This window comes from Triplophysa rosa, linkage group LG25, assembly GCF_024868665.1.
Source record: "Triplophysa rosa linkage group LG25, Trosa_1v2, whole genome shotgun sequence".
NCBI classification, from domain to species: Eukaryota; Metazoa; Chordata; class Actinopteri; order Cypriniformes; family Nemacheilidae; genus Triplophysa; species Triplophysa rosa.
Window position 1 is genome coordinate 9,036,144 of NC_079914.1, and position 22,769 is coordinate 9,058,912.

General features: G+C 39.4%; 1 protein-coding gene across 6 annotated transcripts; it reads left to right on the forward strand.

Moving 5' to 3' along the window:
* The first annotated feature begins 1,127 nt into the window (after positions 1-1,127).
* On the forward strand, positions 1,128-22,394 carry tcf3b (transcription factor 3b). 6 transcript variants are annotated; one of them, XM_057325355.1, is made up of 21 exons: positions 1,128-1,665; positions 4,553-4,649; positions 5,688-5,760; positions 9,476-9,543; positions 9,634-9,700; positions 9,973-10,013; positions 10,119-10,251; positions 10,321-10,367; positions 12,743-12,842; positions 13,072-13,208; positions 13,527-13,623; positions 13,856-13,914; positions 14,042-14,120; positions 14,368-14,441; positions 15,522-15,722; positions 16,003-16,114; positions 16,223-16,370; positions 16,899-16,952; positions 17,777-18,012; positions 18,367-18,504; positions 18,791-22,394. In XM_057325355.1, exons 2-20 carry the CDS (start codon positions 4,575-4,577, stop codon positions 18,495-18,497), a joined length of 1,932 nt encoding a protein of 643 aa, XP_057181338.1. In that variant the 5' UTR covers positions 1,128-1,665; positions 4,553-4,574; the 3' UTR covers positions 18,498-18,504; positions 18,791-22,394. The 6 variants fall into 6 exon arrangements, with proteins under 6 accessions (XP_057181338.1, XP_057181342.1, XP_057181337.1 ...); XM_057325354.1 differs by having other exon boundaries at positions 1,129-1,665; positions 15,519-15,722; XM_057325356.1 differs by having other exon boundaries at positions 1,129-1,665; positions 9,476-9,537; positions 15,519-15,722; positions 18,791-22,393.
* Positions 22,395-22,769: the final 375 nt, after the last annotated feature.

The window sequence follows — 22,769 nt, forward strand, 5'->3', positions numbered from 1 at the left end:
TCAATTCTGACAAACCAAAAGTGCTGATAAATAAACAAAGCTGGTAACACAGGTTGCTGGTAATTGTAGGAAATGAATGTCAATGCGGCCAGTTGCGAACACTCACGAAAAAAGCTTTGAATACGTCAGTGTTGGGTATAACTAGTTATAGCAATATTAATTATATCCTCCAGATAATACACTATCTAATTTTTATACAACTTTTTCTGTAAATTATATTTCATTCTGCTGTATATAGCACATACCATGTACTACAATAGTCTACTCTTATTTTTTACTTGTACATATTTACATACATGTTATGGTCTCTGTGTACTGTTGTTGCTGATTCTGTGTACTGGATGCTCCTGTCACCAAAACAAATTCCTTGTATGTGCAAACATACTTGGCAATTAAGCTCTTTCTGATTCTATTAGTTACTGTAATTTAATTACTTTTCCCTTAATAAAGGATTACTCTTAATTTTTCCTGTAATTAAATTACAGTTACTTCGGATGTAATTGAACTAAATACTGTGTAATGTATACAATAGTGGAATTGACATGAAAATTCAAAGTCTAACTTTAAAATGCCTGCATTAATGTATCTTTCTCACATTTGTAATACTTTAGTCAGTTTATACTTTAGTGCAGAGTACTTCGTGTAGTTTTATATTATTTATTTGAATGAATTAAAAGTCATTTCGTGTCTATCCTTGAATCACTATCATTTCAAGGTTGATATAGGATATAGAAAGTAATTAGTAATAAGTAATTAAATACTTTTTGAGAGAGTAATTTGTAAAGTAATCTAATTACACCATTGAACATGTAATAAGTAACTAGCAATTAATGACTTTTTCAGAGTAGGCCTAACTTACCCTGGAATACGTTGAACGTGCGATTTGTGGCGCGGGCGTCGACGTTAAACAGAATAATAAAATGATGTCACGCAGGCTGTGCTCTAGCCCCTTCAGTCAGCCTCACTGAACACACAGCGTTCGTCACGAAGTGGGCCGGCCTGGAGTAAAAATATCTGCTCCTATTGGTCATTCTAACTGCCTGTCGCGTTCTGTCGCGTTCCCATTGGCTAGCAGCATGCGGGTTTATCGCTTTATCTTTCGTCGCTCCTGTATAAATGCAGTTTACTTTTCTACCGTCAACCTCCGCCGGAAATTATAGTTCCTATTATCAATCCTTTTTTGCGGAAACCATTATCGTAGCAGATACGATTAACAGACGATTAACAACTATACCGAGCGTTTTGACTAATTTCTGCATTTCCGTTCGTAGACTTCGTCGCAAAAACTCTTGACTCTCCCGGGCTCGTGAAACTGGACACCCCTTGCGTTTGAGGCCCCTCTTTCCATGCGGAGGAATACATTGTTGCGGCTCACAATGTGGATGGAGGTGGTCAAGATGTCTACTAGAAGAATGAATTCACCTCAATTGTAACAACATAAAGGAAGTCGTGGCGCGGGATTGTCTGGATACAGACCTGCAACATTGTATTTATGGCGTTGATGTTTTGTAGAGCGATGTCAAAGGAGGAATAAGACACGTTGTTTCGCCCTACCAACGCTTTTAATGTGCCGTGCTTCAAATTCGTCCAAGTTTTATGGTTTTTCTCTACGAGGTTCAACCTTTCTTTTTTTACTACTGGATGTGAGGCATCTTATAAACAAAGGTAATGCTTTTGTGTACTGTTTTACATGATAACAAGCTCAATATTTTAGTCTCAGGTTTAGATCCGAGAAGTCACATTAATGCACGTTGAACTTCCATCGCCCATTTAACAAGTTTTTGGGATGTCTGGTTATGGAAGTGGGGGATGCAGACTTTTTTCTTTTTTTACGTGGTGGCTGTGGTGAGAAGTCCTGCCCAGTTTTTTTTGTGTTGGTGGTCTTTAACCCACTTCAATTCTAACAGAAATGACTCCTTTGTCCTTTTATCAAAGTAAGGATTAGTTTTATGGGGCGCTGACCGTGACTTGTGGGTTCCACAGAGTTTACCTGAATAGTTAAAAGCAAGAGCTGTCAGTTCAAAACGTATCTCTAAATGACAAACTCCTAAAAGTTACTTTAATTCATGTTTAATATTTGTATTCTTTTTAATTTCACGCTGCTTTTCACTAAACTCAAGTCTCGATTTCTAGTGCTTTGTATACATATCTGCTTTCCACTTTAATGGTTTATTTAGCTACTTTGTTGCATATTTTTGGCAGAAAATTCCTCGTGCCCCCACCCCCACTCACTCGACTTCATCAATTTGCGAGTCTCTTGAGGAAAAGTTGACATTTTGTCGCGCTACTTTTATTAACTCGAAAGGCACACGCGCTTTATCCCCAGACAGATTCGCCCGTTTATCTCATAACGCATGAATTATAAAAAAAATATATATCGACCGGACGCCTGGTTAATATTGATAATTTTACCTCTGCTTTAAAAAGTATGCGTCATAATTTACGTGCGATCTGTTGCAGTGGCCTATGGCTTTTTGAAATGGTTAGCTATCGGAATACAAGAAGTTTACAACTGTGAATAAATATTGACATTGTTCCAGTCTGGGTGAAGCTTAAGCCTGCTTACACAAAAAGACGTGACTGAACATGAGTTCAAAACATATCTACACATTAAAAAAATATTAAAGGCTTTCAAGTAGAGTTTTTTGGTGGCATTTCATTCGTAACGCCAATTTAATCTCGGGCTAATTATTTGGTGGTTAGCGGTAACTGTGTTGCGCTCGCTGACCACGAATGTAAAGGCACTGAATTAAAATACAATTTTACTGAATAAAATACGTTTTAAGCGCGATTGTTATTTTAACGACCGTTTTTTTTTTTTGTCTTTATCGCGTGCATGATATGAGCTGTTACCGTGGCCTTCACCTATCACGACGACCCGTGTTGTTCATATCAGTTAAAAGCTCGACGTTTTTGCTTTTCTCACATTTTACATGAAAACATATGGTTTCACCGAAGGGAAAAAAAATATATTTTTAACGCGTGTCTCGAGTTGGAGACAGATTCTGGCCCGTGTTATTTTACTTGTCTTTCCACCGAGGGGCCACTTTCCATTAGTTTTCATTTGGCTCTTTTCGTTGGCGTCAAGAAAGCATTTCGAGGACAAATATGTTCTCGCAAGGTGTAATAACGCGTATATTTTAGTTACTGGCTCCTAATGGTGTTATAATCAAACTGTTGAAAGAAATTAATGGCTGGTAAATATAGGAGACCGCAAAAGCACACCACCTGTTGGCATGCAGCAGCATATAAGACCCCTCACGAAAGTTTCTCCTTTATTGCAATGGAGGGCGAAAAAGAGCATTTTTTGGGCTTGTTTAAATAAATCAATGTTCGATGGTTTATTTTATGCAAATCGATTGGGCCGCGATAACTATAACTCATAGACCTGATATAGATGTATAATAAGTTAAGGGCATAGATTTGCATGTTCCATGTAGTGATATGGTTTCATGGAAACTGATTGACTTGCGTTGGTGATTCTTTGTTTCATTGCTGTTCTTATGTTGCATAACAAAACTATTTCAAATGGGAATGATCAATATGTCATCTGAGCATAATTTGGTTTAGTACAAATAAACAAGGACTTGCTTTCTAAACAGTGTGCTGTCTGAACAGATAACCTGTTAATGATAAACTAAAAAGTCTTATTTGGGCTACATTTTGTAACACCCATTTAAACTAGTTTGTAATGAAGTAAATGAACATGTATTATATTCAGATAATCGTTTTCCACCTTCTGTATGTAATGCAGTCATAAAGGACTAACAGTAGTGTGTAAAAAGGACAGGAGGTCCTCAGATAAATTAATTGTCAGGCAAGTTTTAGTTTAAGATTGAATTGCGGTGTAATGATAACTTGGTAGTGGTATTTCCTGAAGCATCCTTAAACGGATAGTTCACCCAAAAAATGTACTCGCCCTCAAGTTGTTCCAACCCAGTATAAATTACTTTGTTCTGCTGAACACAAAGGAAGATATTTGGAAGAATGACAGTCATTTTCTGGGACATCATTGACTAGTACTACCATAGTAGGAAAAATTAAAATGGTAGTCAGTGGTGCCCCAGAACTGCATTCCTACATTCTTCCAAATATCTTTCTTTGTGTGCAACAGAACAAAGAAATTTATACAGGATTGGAACAACTTGAGGGCGAGTAAATGGTGACAGAATTTTCATTTTTGGGTGAACTATCCCTTTAGCAGTGGTAGTTAATTAAATTGAATGTGTGTTTACAAAACACTCTTGTTTTGTCATTTGGGATTAGAAATAAGGGGTGTCTTCGAGGAGTTTTAAAAGCACAGTGACCTGATATATTTGTGGGGGGCATGCCCCTGTAGTGTATATGGTGGTTGCGCCATATGGTTTGGTTTTGTAAGGCATCACAATTATTATTGAATGTACTCCAATTATTGTTTATGTTTCATTTTTGATGTGTGTAATACACACAGTGGAGTTGTGCATCTAGCTGCTATTCCACACAAGGACAAATTTTTCTCGCTTCTCTGGTTTAGATGGCTCGACTCAGCTGTGTCTCTGTGTTTCTCCTTTAGGGTTCTTTAAAGACAGAGGGGTATGACCGAGCCACAGCAGAGAATGACCACGGTTGGAACAGATAAGGAACTCAACGACCTGTTAGATTTTAGTGCGGTAAGAACCAGAGTAAGGTTACTATTAGGTCATTTCCATTAGATATAAAGCCAAAAATCTCTAAGAAAACCATTTGAATTTTTCGTCCTGAATCTGACCTCAAGGAGGTTTTTTTGCCGTTATATCAGTTTTCTGTTTCCTCTGCCCCTATTGGAACTCATGACAGCCATTGATTGTATTGATTGTATGAGAGAGTTGTTGGTGGCTATAAACATTTTAATGGGTCATTTAATTTCGTGTTGTCCCACGACTAGGCCTAAAAGATGTACGGTTTGATGTCCATTGCTGAAGAATTTGAGGGGTTTAACTTTATGGGACTGCTATTTGGAACATCTTAAATCCCGTAACCATTGCTCATTACTCAGATTTTAACGTCCTGCCACAAATATTCTGTTAATCCTCCTCTCTTTATTTTTTCTCATTTCACTTGTTGTTAAAATGTATTCTTGGCAGTCATGCCGCTCTGAATAGCATTAAAAAGTAGCAAATATAAAACGTTAATCGCTCAATTCAGTGAATAGCTCGGACCGTGCTTAATTTATTGCGTTGGAAAGTTGCCATCAACTGAAGCAGCAAATCAATTGAGACAATACATTGATAATCAGATGTGCCAGACCACATGAATTACAATCTCACAACTCATTACATATTCTTGATGGTTTATTTAGTGTGCATATAGCAGTGAACCTTACTGGTGTTGTGAAAGACACCTCACATTGTTTAAAACCGACTACCACACCAGAAAGTCCCTTCTGTGCACCATGCACTCTTTGCACTTCAGAAACAAAGATGCATCATCCGTCCATGTAAACAGGTCCTTTTCAACCCAAAGAAATATGTTATTGGGTTTTATGTGACCAAAATGACAGGTCCTTAAATTTAGACTACTGAGTTGATGTTGCATATCGTAATTCCGCAGAAATGGTTTCATAAAATCTAGATGCTGTTGGCTGTTTGCGAGCGCCTGTTGAAACGAGCCGTGCCGTAATCCACCGCCATGCTTAAACTCTGCCTCTCTGTCTCTTTGCTTTGCCGTAGATGTTTGCACCCCCTGTGGCCAATGGGAAGAACAGGCCAACCACACTCGCCAGCAGTCAATTCGGTGGTACAGGTAAGCCTTGAGAACTAAATGCATTACTTTCATATCAAGGTTTGTTTGGACAGAAATGTCCCATGTAATACTTCAATTTTCCACACATTTTTATGAGTTGAAGGGGGTTCTTTAGGGGAATTATGGTGGTGTTTGGAGCAGTTGCTAAGTGCTCGCTCATCTCAACAGAGAAAAAGGACATGCCACTTCTTGTTTTCCTAAACCCCCTCTTTTATGAATATACCTTCAGAGTATCCCGAGTCAAAGCTCGGGGCAGTTCGGATCTCTTTGAACTGGCTGCGGAGTTCAAAAGCACCTATTGCACAAACTTGTAGGAGTTAACGTCGTGAAAACTTAGTTGGGTCGAGAAGAGGGGTGGATTTGTTGCGTTGATGGATATATTTTAGACAGTTTTATCCGGTCTATACTTATTTTTGTTTTATTCATTTGAAGTATGTTTTAGTGTGTGAGTAGTTTAGATACTTATCCTGTAGTTCATATTCATCTTTACATCTGGATTTGTTTTCAAATCTAGAATATTAATAGCATATTGTTAACTACAAAGTTTGTTACTTTGTTTCTTCAATAATCAGTTGCACAAACTATTTGCAAATGTTACTTTTTGCCACCCGTTGTTCGCTGGCGTTGCTTCCATTCATATGATCAGAGGTCCTTTCAGAAGTTTTCCAGGGCTTGAACTTCCAGTGTATTTGGGGCTTTTTAGTCTGCTCGTCTGTCTCCAATCGACACTCCAAACATTACTCCGAACAAGAACAATCTGAGAACAAAGACTTCAATGAAGGCCTTACGGTCTCCAAACGATTCCCCCACCCCACGGCGTAAAACACTCCTCCCCCCACACAAGAAAACACTTTCTCCCCCTGCCAACTGACAGGAAATGGACCCACTCTGAAACAAAGCTCTCTCATACCTCCCACCTCCCCGCAGGAGGCCTGCATGAAAACAGCGAAAGAAACATTGTGGAAGATCACCATCTCCGCTCTCGGCCTGTGGCGGGCCGAAGTGCGATTACGTAGCGGGGTAGAGCTAACGTCTCGGTTTGAGACTTTTATTGCGAGAGCCACCTGACACTGAGGTGACCCTCGACTCTTAAATCTGTCACTTGTGAGACTCTGGTAGAAGATCCCAACATCAGTCAACATTAGCTTCACCCTATGAACTCTGTATAACAGGATATGACACGTTCTCGGAATCACTGTTGAAAAACAAAAGTGTAAGGGACAGTTCTAAAGTGGTATTTCATTGAAGGAATGTTTGAGGTTTTAGTTAAAGTTGAGCTCTATCAGTTGCATTTTGACTTTTTCATGTTTTTTTTTATTGCAACCATGCAAAAGGGTCCTTAATATATAAGATGTAAAGCTTGTATTTTTAGAGCACTTTAAGTGTTGTTAACTTTAAAAATTGCCATTCTGTATGGAGACTTAATGTTGGATAAATTTGAAGTTAATCGAAAGTTCTTTTGCGTTGTCATGCTAGTTGAAAATATTCTATGCCAATTATTGGAAACTTACTTGTGTAGACGCAGTGTGAATAAAATGCGACTTGTGTTTTGAGTTAATAGTCACATTTCCCAATAACATGCATCCAAACAATCCCAATCTGCGCGAGCTGTCATTTCAAGTTAAACTTTGTCTTGCACCGCCTTTATCATGGCCCCAAATATAGGAGTCGTCAAGCCTCTCATGAGCTGCAAACTGAAAATCCAGAAAGTATATTCAGATGAAGCTTTGGCCTTCTGTAGTGCATCTGTTCCCCAAAACAAAAGTGCTCCGAAGGGTGCTAATTGCATTAAGCCATCTCCTCCCCCCTTCTCGAGTATAGCGGATGTGATCGCGAGAGCGCTAGCATGCGATGGCTTTACTAGGCGTCCTCTCACTCACCTCTGCAGCTGCCCAACCCGTCACCCACTGTTGATGGCGTTAGGACAGGACAGAGCCCATTTCCCCCTGGTCGCACCCCTGCACGATCACTCGCATGTTAGCACATTTACACATACGCCTTCAGGTTTAATTCTTTTAGGAAATTGTTTTATTTGGGTGATGCTTTAGAAGATTTAAACCAAGTCTTTTGATAAATGATAATGTAGAAAGTTGTAGGTTTTTGATCACAATAGCTTTTATTGCATTGTAGTTTGGTTTGTGTTATAAAATAGCGATGTAGCTGACTCTATAAGGTTAGTTTACCCAAAAATGACAATTCTTTTATCATTTACTCACCCTCATGTCATTCCAAACCTGTATAACGTTGTTCTGTGAAATATATTTTGAGAAATGGTTTTATATACATACAATGGAAGTCAACGGGGCCAGTGTTGTTTGGTTACCATCGTACTTCAAACTATCTTCTGTGTGATGTGTTCTGCAGAAAAAAGAAAGCCATACAGGTTTGAAATGACATTGTTTTTGAGTGAACAGTCACTTTAAATCACAACTTTTATTATGGTTTTACTTTTTTTGTTTGCTAGATTTGAGCTTAAATCATGCTATGTATAGCTGTCGTAAGTGAAAGAATATAAAGGAAAATATCGTTTTTCAGCGCAGGAAATAGAATCAGTTCCTGCATCACTGCACTGCATGTCCAATATTTTTCTTGAATTGCTATTTTAATGCATTTTATCAGCAAGTATTGTTTCCTTCAAGGATAAATCACATTGTATCCTCAAAGAAAGCCACATTGTGTCTACATAACTAAATTTGCCAGGAAGGCTCCAGTTCAGTTTGCTTGTATGACAATTCATAGAAAACCCACGATCGTAACAGCCCCACTGACAAATCCAATCCAAAACCCGTTTTAAAATCGTATATAGTCCTTCTGAATCCTTCTGCCACTTCATTTTCTCCACATAAGATCATTCTGTCGGAGAGATTCTTTGACTCACTCACTCAGTGCCCACTTCATTTCCCATGCTGCCTGCGTGGGCTCCATAGATCACGGCTGTCAGCGTGGATGTCGCTATTTGCTCTGCTTTGTTAGCTTCATCACTCATGCTCGGCGTTCAGTGGCCGCTCTGGCTGAGACCCCCTCTTCTCTCACACATTTTTAATTAGACCTCGGAAAAAAAATCAAAAGAAGAATATGAATATTCATAAACCAACCGCATTAATATGCACAATTATGCAAATCAGCGTGCAATTAAGCCATGTGTCTTTGGAGAGCTTTGCATTAAGGCATAACACAGGAGGGAGAGGGGAATGCTTTGAGAAATTTCTGCTCCGGTACACTTTAAAACAGTCCCGCAATGTTTTTCTTTTTCGAATGTTTATGTTTCTACAACTATAACATAGTGATGTCGTTTTTTTTATGGGCATCCCATATCCTGTAAGCGGTAAACTACAACCCCTGTCCTCTTCGCGCGTCTATTCCCAATTATACAATGATGCTAATTTTGCAAATCTTTGATCAGCCTTGTTTTTGTTCTGCTTTCCATGATACACCCGAGCCACCCCCCCAAACCCCCCCGCCCTACAGTTGTCTTAATGAGATCCAGTGACTGAATGAATGCTCCCTTTATGGTCAGTGATGTTGAAGCTTGCTGAATGACATGGATATTAGTGTGGTGTGATGGATTTGGATGAGATCCAGAGGCTGTCCGACATGCACAGCGACCTGGCCACCAGACATTCAATGGCTCACAAAGAATTAAGAAGATGTAGGTCTGGCATACGTTGAATCTGAGATTTGCTCTGACGGCTTTTTGATCGTTATGTTTTCGAAGGTATGGATGAACGTACTAGTCCCTGGGCTGGCGGTGATCAGAATAGTCCTTCTTTCAGCCAGGTACGGGTAAGCACAAACCAGTTCATCTGTTTTAATAGTGTGATTGGGATGCGTTTTGTCTTTTCTAACTGTATCCGTCTGTATTTGCTTTTCCAGAGCTATGGAGAGGGCTACAACGACCATGATGGACTGTCTTCTCCATTTCTTGGCACAGGGATTAGCGGTGAGTTTTACTAATAAGTGTCTGGTTGGGTGATTTCAAGGCCGCTGGTGTAGAAACTCCCCCATTGGTTGCTCAGCGGGAGGTAGACAGGCTCCTGCCTCAAATAGACAATATTAACCTTCACCTAGGGGTTTTGTCTACCTTTTCTTCCAATCATTCTTATACTTGATCTTTATATAAGTTGCCATTGGTTTTTATTATTGTCATCGCTGCTGTTGATACAAAGTACGTGTTTGAACATAAGACATTTGACTTATTACTTTTTTTTGTAGGTAAGAATGAAAGAGCTCCATATTCTTCCTTCGGTGGTCAGGTAAGTTTTGTGAAGGGCTGATCTACAGTTTATGGAAATTTATACTGTCTTAGACTCATGTCTTACATCATTGACCTTTAAATCAAATCTTGTTGTTCTCGTTAGCCCGGGTTTCTGCCGTCAGACATCACCATGCCCTCTGCAGACGCCATGTCCCCATCCGGCCTGAAATCCGGCTCTCAGTTCTATTCGTCATACCCCAATAACCCTCGGAGACGCCCCTCGGACGGAGCAATGGGTAAAGTTGCTTGCATAACATAAATATGCCTTTGCATGGAATAAATAAACAACTTTGATCTTTTTGCAGACCCCCAACCAAAAAAGATTCGAAAGCCATCGGGACTGCCGTCTTCTGTAAGTGATTTCATAAACACTCCTATTGTACCTATTGTGAGATTTTTCATGAAAATGTCATTTTTGTGGGTCATTGAACTATCTAGAATTATACAGTCAGCAAATTTGTGCCCTTTAGGAAAGTCAAGAGGATAGTTTATCAGCCTATGAAGTTTTAGTATTCTAGTGGTAAAATGTCAGTTATGGGACTTGGCGTCTTGCACTAAAAGAGCACTAATAGTTTTATTATGTGTGTGTACTGTATGTATGTATGGGTGTATATGCGTATATATATTTATCTGTATATATCAGTATTCTGTATATATATTGTACCAAAGATTGTGAATCCTGAATAAAACTATTAGTGCTCTTTAAGTGTGTGTATATATATACACTACCGGTCATAAGTTTTGTCATGTGTTCATATTTTGACATTTTTTTTTATAATAATGAACTCATCAAAATTATGAAATAAAACATAATTTAATAAGGGAACTATGGGAATTATGTTGTAACTATAAAACAAAAAAATAAATTAACGTGTTATATTTTATCATCTTCAGTGTAGTCACCTTTAGAATTACTAGATTCTGCAGAAATGCAGTTCCCATCTATTCTGTGCTCTTATTGGCTGCTTTCTTCAGTATTCAGTCAAAGTCATCCATTTCAAAAACTTTTTTATCATATAAAATTTTAGTTTGTTTGTTTGTTTGCAAAATAATATTTTTGTCTACTAAACTAATTTCAGACATTAAAGCATACATTTTCAAATCAAACGTTTTTTAAAATAACAAGAAACCTTTCACTCAAGTGTCCAGACACTTTTGACCGGTAGTGTATATGTAGTACCAGGAACGTACTACAATAAAGATCGTGAATCTTGAATATACATTGAGCACTTTTTAGTTGCCGTACCAAACCAACGTCTTTCTGTTATCGAAGTGCCAACTTATTTTTCTTTTTGTATAGATCCATATGAACTAAAACCCTGTTCTTTAAACCCCCACTTCTAAACACTATTTCAGACTCGCTGTGCCAGCCCCCCTCCAACACCACCAAAATGACCCAGTTGCATTTCCCCTCGCACCTCGTTCTCTCTTTTTCTCTCTCTCTCTTTTGCTTGTCTTAGCTCAGATTAATGGCTGCTGATGAGCTAAGGTTCTCTCGACTGCTGAATCCCACTCCACAACTCTGTATAACTTCCTCTTGTGCAGCTGCAGCATTCTAATACTCTGACTCTACCTTCCCCCGCTACCTTCAGACATGTTTTTTTTTGTCTGAAAAACATTCAGACAAGTCTGACTCAAAACATGGCATATTGATCCTTGACGTGTCATGCGACAAGATGTTTCTTTCCTCACAAACTTTTGCGAAAGGCCCATTTGCATGTTTTTATTTAAATGTATGCATTTTGGCAGACGTTTCCATTTAAAGTGGCAGTGCTTCAAAAGTGGTAAGTTCCTCACGAATCGAACCCGCGACCTTGGCATCGCAAGCGCCATGCTCCAGCAGTTAAGCTGCTAGTTTCTTCCCCCCCTTATTTGTTCTTTTTATGCGGTTTCCACATAATCGACCAGTCTATTTCGTAGCGCTCCTTCAGCAAGACCTCTCCCCCCACCGTTCTCACCCCTCCCCTCTTCAGCCCAGCTGCCTGTGGAGTTGGACGGGCTCCAGCAGCAGGCAGATGGCTCTGTAATTAGAAGTGCATCTCTCCATTCCCATCCCACTTCTCCCTGTTAAATCAAATTACAGGCAAAAGAGAAATATCGCTTTGCTGGATTTGTATTCTCCTCTGGCCCGAGACCCACCCGCAACCTCCTCCCTCCCAAACGCTCGTGCATGCATGTGCACAAACATACAAATCATATCATACACGTTACAACGTGCGGGGATGGGGAGCGAAGGTTTAAATCATGGTTTTAGAATTTGGGCGAATTTCGGGTCTTTGTTCAATGTCATTCAAGCTCGCTAACGTCAGTTTGAACCGATTGAGTTTTTACTAAATAACTTGTTTTTTTTAGGAAAGGTGTATTAAAAACCTGTCCTATTTTCCACCCGAGTGTTGTGGAATATGCTCTTACCCAGGGTGCTTTGCTTGATTTGGACTCGATCTTAGCGATGCGATCCTCCCTCTCCTTTTTTGGCTCACGGGAGTGCGAGAGGAAGCGCCGACTGTGCCATGAGATGGCCGTGGCGCATTTCCCAGCATGCTCTGTTCTCTGTCCCTGCCACTTTATCTGAGGGGGCACTATGGAAACACGCGTACACGTCATTCGTACCGAAAATTGTGAACCGCTTGCCAGCTTCAGGGCTTCGTACCAGTTGCGCGCTCATGTGTAAATGATTCACTTTTTCTGTGTCTTTATGTTCTTCGTGTACCTTGTTTACAACCTCAGGTTTATGCCGCCACCTCTGGTGAGGATTATATCCGCGACAGTGCCGCCTACCCAGGCTCCAAACCTGGTTCTGTGTACCCAGGATCCTTTTACATGCAAGGTGTGCATTTCCATGGGAATATTTGGCTTTACATTTAAAACCAAATCTTGTTTTTGTGTTTACGCAAATGTATTTATACACGCTGATTATTAATGACTTAATACTTATCTTGTAGGTTTGTTTGTGCACGCTCAAGACAAATCAAATAACAAAGACAAATGATTATATGGGTTATAATATCACGTAGAACGGTAATATTGATCCACCCCATCTGCCCGTGTGTTCGCAGAAGGCCTCCATTCCTCTTCGGACCCCTGGGCCCCCTCTGGATCCTTAGGCCAGTCGGGCTACACGGCTATGCTGGGGAATTCACCGCACATCAGTCAGCCCGGCTCTTTCTCGGCAATCAACCCACAGGACAGGATGGTATGTCTGACATTAGGGCTGTCAAACGATTAATCGCGATAAATTGCATCCAGAATAAAAAAAACCTGTGTTCGCATAATATATGTCTGTGTACTGTGCATATTAGTTTTGTGTTTATAAACAAAAAACATACACATGTATATATTTAGGAAATATACTTATTTATATTTACCAATAAATTAAAGTGTATATATAAATGTTTATTTTTGTCTTGTGTTTATAAGCACAGTACACAGACATATGTTATGTAAACACAAACTGTTAGTTTTAGGTTTTGTAGCTTGTAGAATGATTTGTGACACGACTTTATCTCAACAGAACTACCCTTTGCATGGAGCGGACGTCAATGGTTTTCATTCGGGTTCTGCGGCCTATAGCCACACGTCCTCCATGAATGGAACAGACAGCCTTATGGGTAAATTACCTTCTCTAGGTCTGCCTTGAATTAACCATGAATCTGTAATTATGTTCACATTTGATTCAAATTCTGTTCTTGACTGGCTTGATCTTGAACCATCGTTTAGAGAAAATGGTCTTCCATCTTTCATTCAGACATTGAATGTTCCTTTTTAGCTGAATAGAAATGACATTGACGTAACGTGCGAGGTAATGAATACGTTAATAAGTTCTCTCGTTCTCTCTCACAGCCGGTAGAGGCACCGTCACGGGCAGCTCAGGTGATGAGATCGGAAAAGCTCTTGCCTCGGTGAGTAAGGATTTCATATTTCGTTTTTGAGTTTTACTCATATTTTTATTATAATTATACATTACTGAGCATAAGGATTCCCAGTGCTGATGGCATCATGCGTTTTGTACCGTGTATCGTTTCATAGATCTACCCTTCGGACCACAACAGCAACAACTTCTCTTCTTCTCCTTCCACTCCTGTGGGCTCCCCTCAGGGCATTGCAAGTAAGTCATTTCGGCCATCTTATTACGTAAAAGCTAGATCAGATTCCTAGGTCTCTAGATCTGGTTTGTGTTGAGTTACCGAGACTCATACATGCTTGCAGAGGAAGGAACCAGAAGAATCATTAATTATTCCCTTTAGATTGATTGGCTTTGAGAGCAGGCAGATTGAGGCATAAATGTGAAGATCCTGAGCGCCCTCTGCTGTCATAGTCAAGTATTGTATTACATGTTTCGCTCATCTTGTCAGGTACAGCTCAGTGGCCAAGACCCTCTAGCCAGGCTGCTTTGTCTCCTAATTATGAAGGTGGACTACATGCATTGGTGAGTTGGACTACTTGCATTTGCTGGTATATAACAGGGTTGTATGTTAACTTTTTTTGCACATAGCACCAGTGCTACAGAGGTTTAAAGTTTTGTAGCACAGGCCAAACAGTTGTAGGACAAGTATACGTCTGTTTTCATCTTTAAAAACACAAGTGGAGGTCATCACATAAATAGACAGTCAACTGATAAAGGACATTAACGTTATACAAATTAGGACATATCATTTTTAGTTCTTTTCCACATTCGTTTTTTTCCTGAGTTCAGTATTTTCAATGCTTTACTATACAGTAGTAAATACATTTGTCCATAAAAATACTGTAGTATACTAAAGAATTTTACTGCAGTTTACTGTAGTAAATACTAGTGTACTATAGTAAATTTATAAACTGTAGTAAACATTATAGTATACTTAATATTTACTAAAGCTAATTATCATCTGGTTTAAATTAAGCGGACTTTTATTTTGGCAGGTTGTTGCGAAGACGCTTGAGTTTCAGTGTGTTTGACAGTAGATTCACTCAAACAGTGAAATGCTCGTAAAATAAACTTGGAACAACTCTGGATGAAGTTCATGTGTTCATGTTCTCTTATAGTAAGTTACAGACAATCCACAAGTGTCACGCTTGTAACACACTATAGTGTGCAACTCATAGACACTCAGAACAAGCAGAGGAAACATTTAAGTAGTAGAATTCTGCTTTCGTGATTCCTTCCATGTTTTCGCACATAAGGCTCTAGATCAATGGAATCGATGCAGCCGGAAAACAAGTTTTAATTGCAAAAACTAAATAAAAACAAATAGTGATGTGAGATTAGTTAACCTCACACACGAACAAGCACAACGACAAACGCACTTCACACAAACAAGCGGCTCTGTCTAATGCACCTGCCAAAACTGTATCGCACGCGTGCTACACTATTAAATTTATTCTTGGCACCGATTTTTTCGTAGCATGTGCGACATATATGCACTGTACAGCCCTGGGCATATACGATATTAGACATCCTTTATATCAAAAATCGGTATGTATTTACATTAGATTTTAAGGTAAATGTCAAAATCTCCTTCCACAGCAGAACAAAATGGAAGACCGGCTGGAGGAGGCCATCAAAGTACTGCGCAGCCATGCGGTTGGCCAGGCCCCGGGAATTCCTGGAGCCCACGCCGACATGCACGGCCTACTGGCCGCTGTCTCTTCTGCCAGTGGACCCATGGGAGGTATCCCTCAAGCCTTCTCCAACCCTGGACTGCCCCTCAGCAACAGACACCCTGCCATGGTTAGTTGACATGTGGTTGCATGACGAAACGTTATAAAAAAAAACATGAATATAGAAAGTACTTTTGGGAACCACATTTTTGTAGTTGACGTATTACTCTTCAAAAAATTCAACTTCTGTTTAATTACTTTAAATACAACTAGTTTGCCAATCCACTCGTAATTGATTTGAAAGCAACTTTGAAGAGCTGTATTTGGCAGTACCTTGTTACTCAAAACAATAATAGCTCACCTGTGGGCATTCATATGCGTTAACTCTCCCTGGTTGGGCTGCACCACAGGCTGGTAGCCACCATGACGACCACGCGTGCCTTCCTGCCAGCAGCACCTTGTTGCAGTCGGCTCATGCTTCAGGCGCCTCACAACCTGGAGGAGCATCTGAGAGTTTCAGTAGTGAGAAAGTTTTACTTGATTTCGTTTTGAACCTACAAAACATAAACGACAGATGTAAAGCTGAGAGTTGCTGTGGCATGTTTGTTGATTTCCTGCCTCTGGCTTCAGGTTTGCCTGGAGGTCTGGGTCATGCGACGCATTCCTCGAACAAGTCCGATATCAAGAATGAAGACAAAGAGGATGATGATAACTCCTCTGTGGCTGACAAGTCTGAGGAAGAGAAGAAGGAAAGCAAACCGTCACGCACCAGACCAAGGTACAGAGTGTTCTAGTGTCCTCCAGTCCATAATCGGTTAAATAGACAGGTCACCCGAAATTGAAGTTCTGAGATTGCTCACCCTCGTGTTGTTTAAAATGGCTTTTTTTTCTTTCGAAAAACACAAAAGTGGAGGTGTGTGGCAGAATGGTAGTGACTGACAGCGTCAGCTATTCATTGTATAGATGTCTAATAAAAGCATTGATAGTGAATGGTGAGCTGTCAATCCTCAACGTTCTGCCGTTTGTGTTCCAGGAAGTAAGTCATGCTTGAAACGACATGGTGAACTGTCCCTTTAACCAGCTTTGTGTTAACTTAATCGTTATCTGACATCAAGAATGAGTAAATGTCTTTTACAGTTTTTATAGTCGGTCTGTTTTGTCTGTTCTACAAGAATAGTTTGTGTGTGTTTGTACAAATATATCACGTCGGGCCAGGCCTGATTTCAAAGTGTTTGGGCTTCCCCAGCACGCACTGTACCCTGTTTTAAGGTGTTCTCTCTTCCCCAACCTCTCACATTGTTTTCAGAAAGGAGGTGTTTACCCATCAAGCCCTTTCAGTTTTATCAGACCAGGGAGAAGAGTAAGTCTATCTCCCACCATAGAGTGCATGTTTGTAAAAAAAATACTTGTTTGATCACAACACGGGGCGTTGATACATATGGCTCATGAAGGGCTGCTGTCTTATAGAGTTTAGCCTCCATTTTTGCTCCTACACACCTGCCGGTAAAGTTTGAGTAATCTTGGTGTGTTCAATTAGGAAAAGAGCTTAAATCTGCAGGACAGCGGCTCTCCAGGAGTGTTGTTAGTACACATAGTAAATGTGGGGCAAACTCTCCTACTGGCTTTTTTGCTAGATGGCTTTTTGATAGTATTGTATCAACTGTATTTAGTTTTTTGCTTAACAGTCAAAACACTGAAGCAGTTTCGTCTTAAGATGAACTTTTTTTACACGTAAAGATGAATGCTATGATTTTATTAAAGGCAAAGTTAATACAGTAATAGGCAAAAGTTAAATGCACCTTTCTAATATTTATTTCATTTGTTCTTTTTTGATTCTTGTAAAAATATGTATGAAATAACACTTAAATACTTCGCATGAATTCCTTGCAAGAATTATTTAAGCAAAGGCCTGTAATTAAAAAATATATTATATATAAAGACAAATTTCCTTAGAAAATGCATTCATGTTAGATCAGTCCAACTTTCCAAACATATTTTTGTAATGTAAATAACAGGTAAGTCATTCATATTTAACTTGAAACTTAGTCATACCTAAACACACCCTATGGGTACATCACTCAAGCACCAACATTACAGTTTGGCATTTTTAAACATGCACATATTTATTACAATTGTTCATTGATGTAAATATAATTAAGCATTTACATTTCTGTCTCTTTGCAGTCTGGACAACGAAGATGACGAGGACCTGCCGCCGGAGTTAAAGATGGAAAGGGAGAAGGAAAGGCGGGTGGCCAACAACGCACGAGAGCGACTGCGTGTCCGCGACATCAACGAGGCCTTCAAAGAGCTTGGCCGCATGTGCCAGCTGCACCTGACCAACGACAAACCCCAGACCAAACTGCTCATACTGCATCAGGCTGTCAACGTTATCCTTAATCTGGAGCAACAAGTCCGTGGTATGTTTTGAGCCTCATTGGTAGTGTTATAAATCTAAGATAATGACGTAAATTTATTGAAAAGGATCTAATAAACTGGTACATTTCAGTAATTCCTTTAAAATAAGCTTCAGATCTTATATCATCTTGGGGAGATAAGAATCTCTTATTTTTTGAGTTTGTGAGGTCTAGCTTTTACATATGTTTTGTTTAGTTTTACAGTCATCTGCTAATAAACACTTTAATTTATAGGAAAAAAATCTAATTGCTGCAAATAGTGCATTTACAAAGTTGTTTGTAATGAGACAAAATGCTTATTGGACTTCCATGTAAATGTATCAACCTCTGTTAACTTTCGTGTTCGCTTTCACCCAGAACGCAATCTGAACCCCAAAGCAGCCTGTCTGAAGCGACGCGAGGAGGAAAAGGTGTCTGGGGTGGTTGGAGACACTCAGATGCAGCTGTCTGGAGCTCATCCAGGCTTGGGTGGAGATGGACGCATGTGATAATGTGGTAAGGAATTGTTAATTAAAATGACCTTCCAATGTGTAACACAGGTAGTGAAAACTAGTAGACAATTACTTTTGTAAATACGTTATCTCCTTCGGCAAAGAAGCGGAAACGTGACGACATCTTAGTCCTGTGTCAACCTCCGTAGTGCTTCAAAAGGGGCGGAGGGTCGAGTGACCCGTTGGTTTCATTTTTTTCAATGCAGTAACACACATATCTCAATGTGTAACTTGGGTGTCTAAATACATTTAATGTTGTAAAACTCCCCGTCTCTGTTCTTCATCCTTAGATCCAGTGAAATTTCTTGGGGCTCCTGGAGGAAGTGACTCTTGAATTCTTCCATTCTCATTCTCTCTGTGCATATAGTGACTTGGAAAACATGGAAAACACACACAAACCTACCGGCGAAACTGACAGATTTTCTGTGGCGATCACTCTGGACCACAAATTACCAGCACAAATGTGAAGAACTCTTTCTCAGTTTTTTTTCTGCTTCCGTACAATGATGGATCATAGGAATAGGCAGGTTCTGTCCACAACTGACTTTTTCCCGCTGCAGAGAGAGAAAGTTACATTGAGAGACGAGACCAATGTCGACAAACATCAAGTTTAATCATGGATTTGTGCCTAATTGTTACATTTTATATAAGATGCAAACTGCTTGTATGGAACAAAGCGGTTTGGGAGTTGCTTGTATATGAGCAAACTTTTTTTTTAAATTGTGGTTTCTCATTCCCTACTGAAAGATACAGTCTTATGTGCGTTGTGTAACCAAACCCCACGAGAAAGGGGAAAGAACCTGTGGTGCTTACGAGGACTATGTATCCCAGCATGCCTCTGCTCTGTGGGCCAGGGCTCTTCCAGAATGGGAGAAAAGCACATGGGCTATCACAGCTCTCCGGACTGTTTAAAACCCGATCGCGTGCTTGGAAACAGGAGATTTGTTTTGCATCACGCATCATCCAATATTATTCAGCTCTAACGATGCCATTGACTTCGGCTCGTTCGTCCAATCAGAAGGAAGAAACGTGAATGGACATTTTCGAGGTTGCGTTTTGCCACGTTCACATCAGCTTCTGATACGTAAAAACATAATGCTTGGATTTTGAACATTGTGTCTCTAAGCTCATACAAAACTGCCAAGTTGATCTTTCATTTTTTTTGTATTCCCCTTTAATTTGTCCCACATTGATTGGCTGTTGTCATGGTTGCCAAAAGTCCACCTTCACACATGTCCACCTCACACTTATATGGATGTTATTTCGATTTGAAAAAAAAAGTAAGAATATATATAAATATATATTTTTGTTAGTCTATACATTGTAGATTTCTAAATGACAAAAAAACGTATTAGTTTGAAGTGTAGAGTCTATAGTGAATGCTCAGAGACAAGTATGATGGGCCGTACGTTTTCAAAGACCACGCCTATATTTTCAGAAACAAAGTATGCACAACACCTTCATCTGGGCAGGAGGGTTGTCCCGTGACATTGGGGGTCCTATATATTATAGCCTACGTAGAGGGTCCACCCATTCAAATGTTGTCTAGGGAGAGATTGGATTGAGGTAGTCAAGTTGTGTTCACTTCCAAACCTTCCTGCTTTCAGGGAAGAAGGGGCTTTATGCCGCAAGAAGTGTTCTTAGGCAATGGTGTCGCGCATCAGAACTATAGACGGGCAGTGTTTGCCCGTCTATAGTTCGATCTCACCAACGCACACAATGCAACTTGTTTGAATGTAAGATTCAAATGTAGAGCACGCACTCAAACGTCTCTGTCAGACTGGCTAACTGTGTGTTCAGTTGTCATTTCAAGGTCTCCAACCTGTTTATCATACAGATGTCAGCGTGCAGCTTTGTTAACGTTTTATTCGTTCATTGGATGTCATGTATGTGCTTGAGAAGACCTCCCGGATGATTTGATTTGTATGTAGGATCAATTTGGTGTTAAAGCCTTTGTAATTGTCACAATGTCCACAATGGATATAATTTCAAGGTAAAAACATTTCACCGCGAGGAGGATGAACAGTGTTGTTGTCCTGGAGTATGATGGAAACGTTATCAATTCTTGATGAAGATAAAACAATGAGTTGTTGAACATTTTTATATTGTGGCCTTCTTATTCTCAAGACTGTCATTTTTTGAGAGTGATGCCTTGTTAGTGCCTAAACTTACTTTTATTGTAAACTTGACCTTTTTTATTTGAAAATGCAAAAATGGATCATCCATCAATTTCCTTTCATCAGTTTTGTTTTTCTGGAAGTATTGGCATATAGCGTTTAATCAGCTATTAGAAATATTGTAGTATAAACTTTCATATTCATTTATAATGCTGTGTTTGTGCACCTTTTGGCAATTTTGGGATACGTGTTAGTCATCGATTAGAGTGGAATTGGTTTTTGGTTTTGAGATGCTAGTGTCTCTAGCCCTGTGATCTGTAAACCGAACCAGAAATGGAAAAAGGTCTTTGATTCATCAAATGACGGGGCTGGAACACTAGACTTAAAAATAATTCTCATATCCAGCCATAGCATACATAAAGCATCCATTTTCTTTGCTACATGTGGTCATTTTGAAAAAAGTGTTTGACTTATTTAGCCCCCTGCTTTCTGCTTCTTGTTTAATACTTTAGCTGCTGGAGGAAGGTTGTAATGTTTTTTTCGTTACCGATATGACGTTGCTCCAAGCAAATTGGTTTTTATCCCATTGGTTGCTGCAGCATTTTCTCTTGAATGTCCAACTGAGTGAACCGTTGAATGAAATGTTCATCGCGCACCACGTCGAAGTAAATTCGCTGCCCGTGATTTCCATCGTTATAAAGATGTGTGTGAATTTTACAGAACCTGGTGTCTTGCAGTTGCAGTAGGGACATGATCAATACTGCTGTTGTGTCTTCAGAGTGCCTCCGGTTTTTGTCTTTTTTCTTTGTTTTTATAAATATATATATAAAGTAGATATTGAGAACTGTCCTGTATATAACAGTAATGTAGCAATAAATGTGCCATTTTTAATAACAGAATTATACTTTTTTCCCCCAATGTCTTGCTTTGGATCTTGTATACCTTCAAAGGAGTTAAATAAAATAAAACATTGTAAAAAAAACTCATTACTCGTTATTTTGGGAAAATATAACATGCTACTAATTTTCCCAAACAAAACTTGACTGCACAAAACTATAACTGTATTAATAACTTATTCAAACACTTAGATTGAAACAGCCTTACGTGTAGCAGCCAGCCTATCATTTGTGATGCCTTCATGCATTTGTGTAATCCTAATTTAAATGACAATTAATGCTACACCATTAGCATTTATAATGTTTAAGTGACGTAACTTATAACAAGTTAATTTTAATGTTTTATTTTGTACATTAGTAATCATTACGTGAACGCCGTTACGTCAAAACGTGCATCCTTCACCGCTCCAGAATTTTCTATCAGGCTTAATAATGGGCAGCCGCGGGTCCTGTCGCAGTCGTTGAACTTGTTTGTGGTGTATTCTGAATAGAAGGTTGACAACAACATGCAAAACATGATAAAACGGATAGGACCCAAATATGTCTCCATTGTCAGAGCGTGGTAAGGTGATTTTATTTGGTGGTTTGCCATTATTATTTTGGTATCTACGAGGGGCGGGTCCTCCCACTTTTAGCACTTCGGTTTAACTTACTGTTATGATTCCCTTATGATTCTGGTACGCTGACAAGAACGCATTGGTAGTGTACATAAATCATATCTAAATTTTGAAACGTAGTAGTTCACCTTATACACGATTTCGGAGTTTTCATTTTGTCAATACGTATTGCTGTATTTTATTGTTATATGCAAAGAAAACTATGCCATGTTTTCTTTCTATCGGTCTGTCTTTTCGTGTCTAACGTTATGAGTATTTATAACGCACTATTTTTTCCGTTATAATCCAGGGTTCCCACGATGGTCGGTTGGGGTACAGTAGGTGGAGTGGCTCTTGTCTATTTCACAGACTGGCGGGTGGTTTTGGATTATGTGCCCTATATCCGAGGGAAATTCAAGAAGGACAACTAACTAGCTGCCCAACTCTGTATCATGGATTTTGAATAGAGCATAGGTTGGTGTCCGTGTTTCCAGATCCAACAAAAACCAGCCCAGATTTGAACTGCCAAAATAATGTGATTGTAATTTATTTCTATGTCAATCAACGATGATAATTTCCATTTATCTATTTATAGATCATCCATTTATAAGATGACAAAAACCAGGAAAACAGGTCAAACGGATCAAACATAGAAAATGC

Coding starts and splice junctions, on each gene's coding strand:
- tcf3b (XM_057325354.1), top strand. CDS start 4,575: ATGACCGAGCCACAGCAGAGAATGACCACGGTTGGAACAGATAAGGAA. Junction 4,650..5,687: donor ACCTGTTAGATTTTAGTGCG/GTAAGAACCAGA, acceptor GCTTTGCCGTAG/ATGTTTGCACCCCCTGTGGC. Junction 14,442..15,518: donor AAGGTGGACTACATGCATTG/GTGAGTTGGACT, acceptor CTCCTTCCACAG/CAGAACAAAATGGAAGACCG.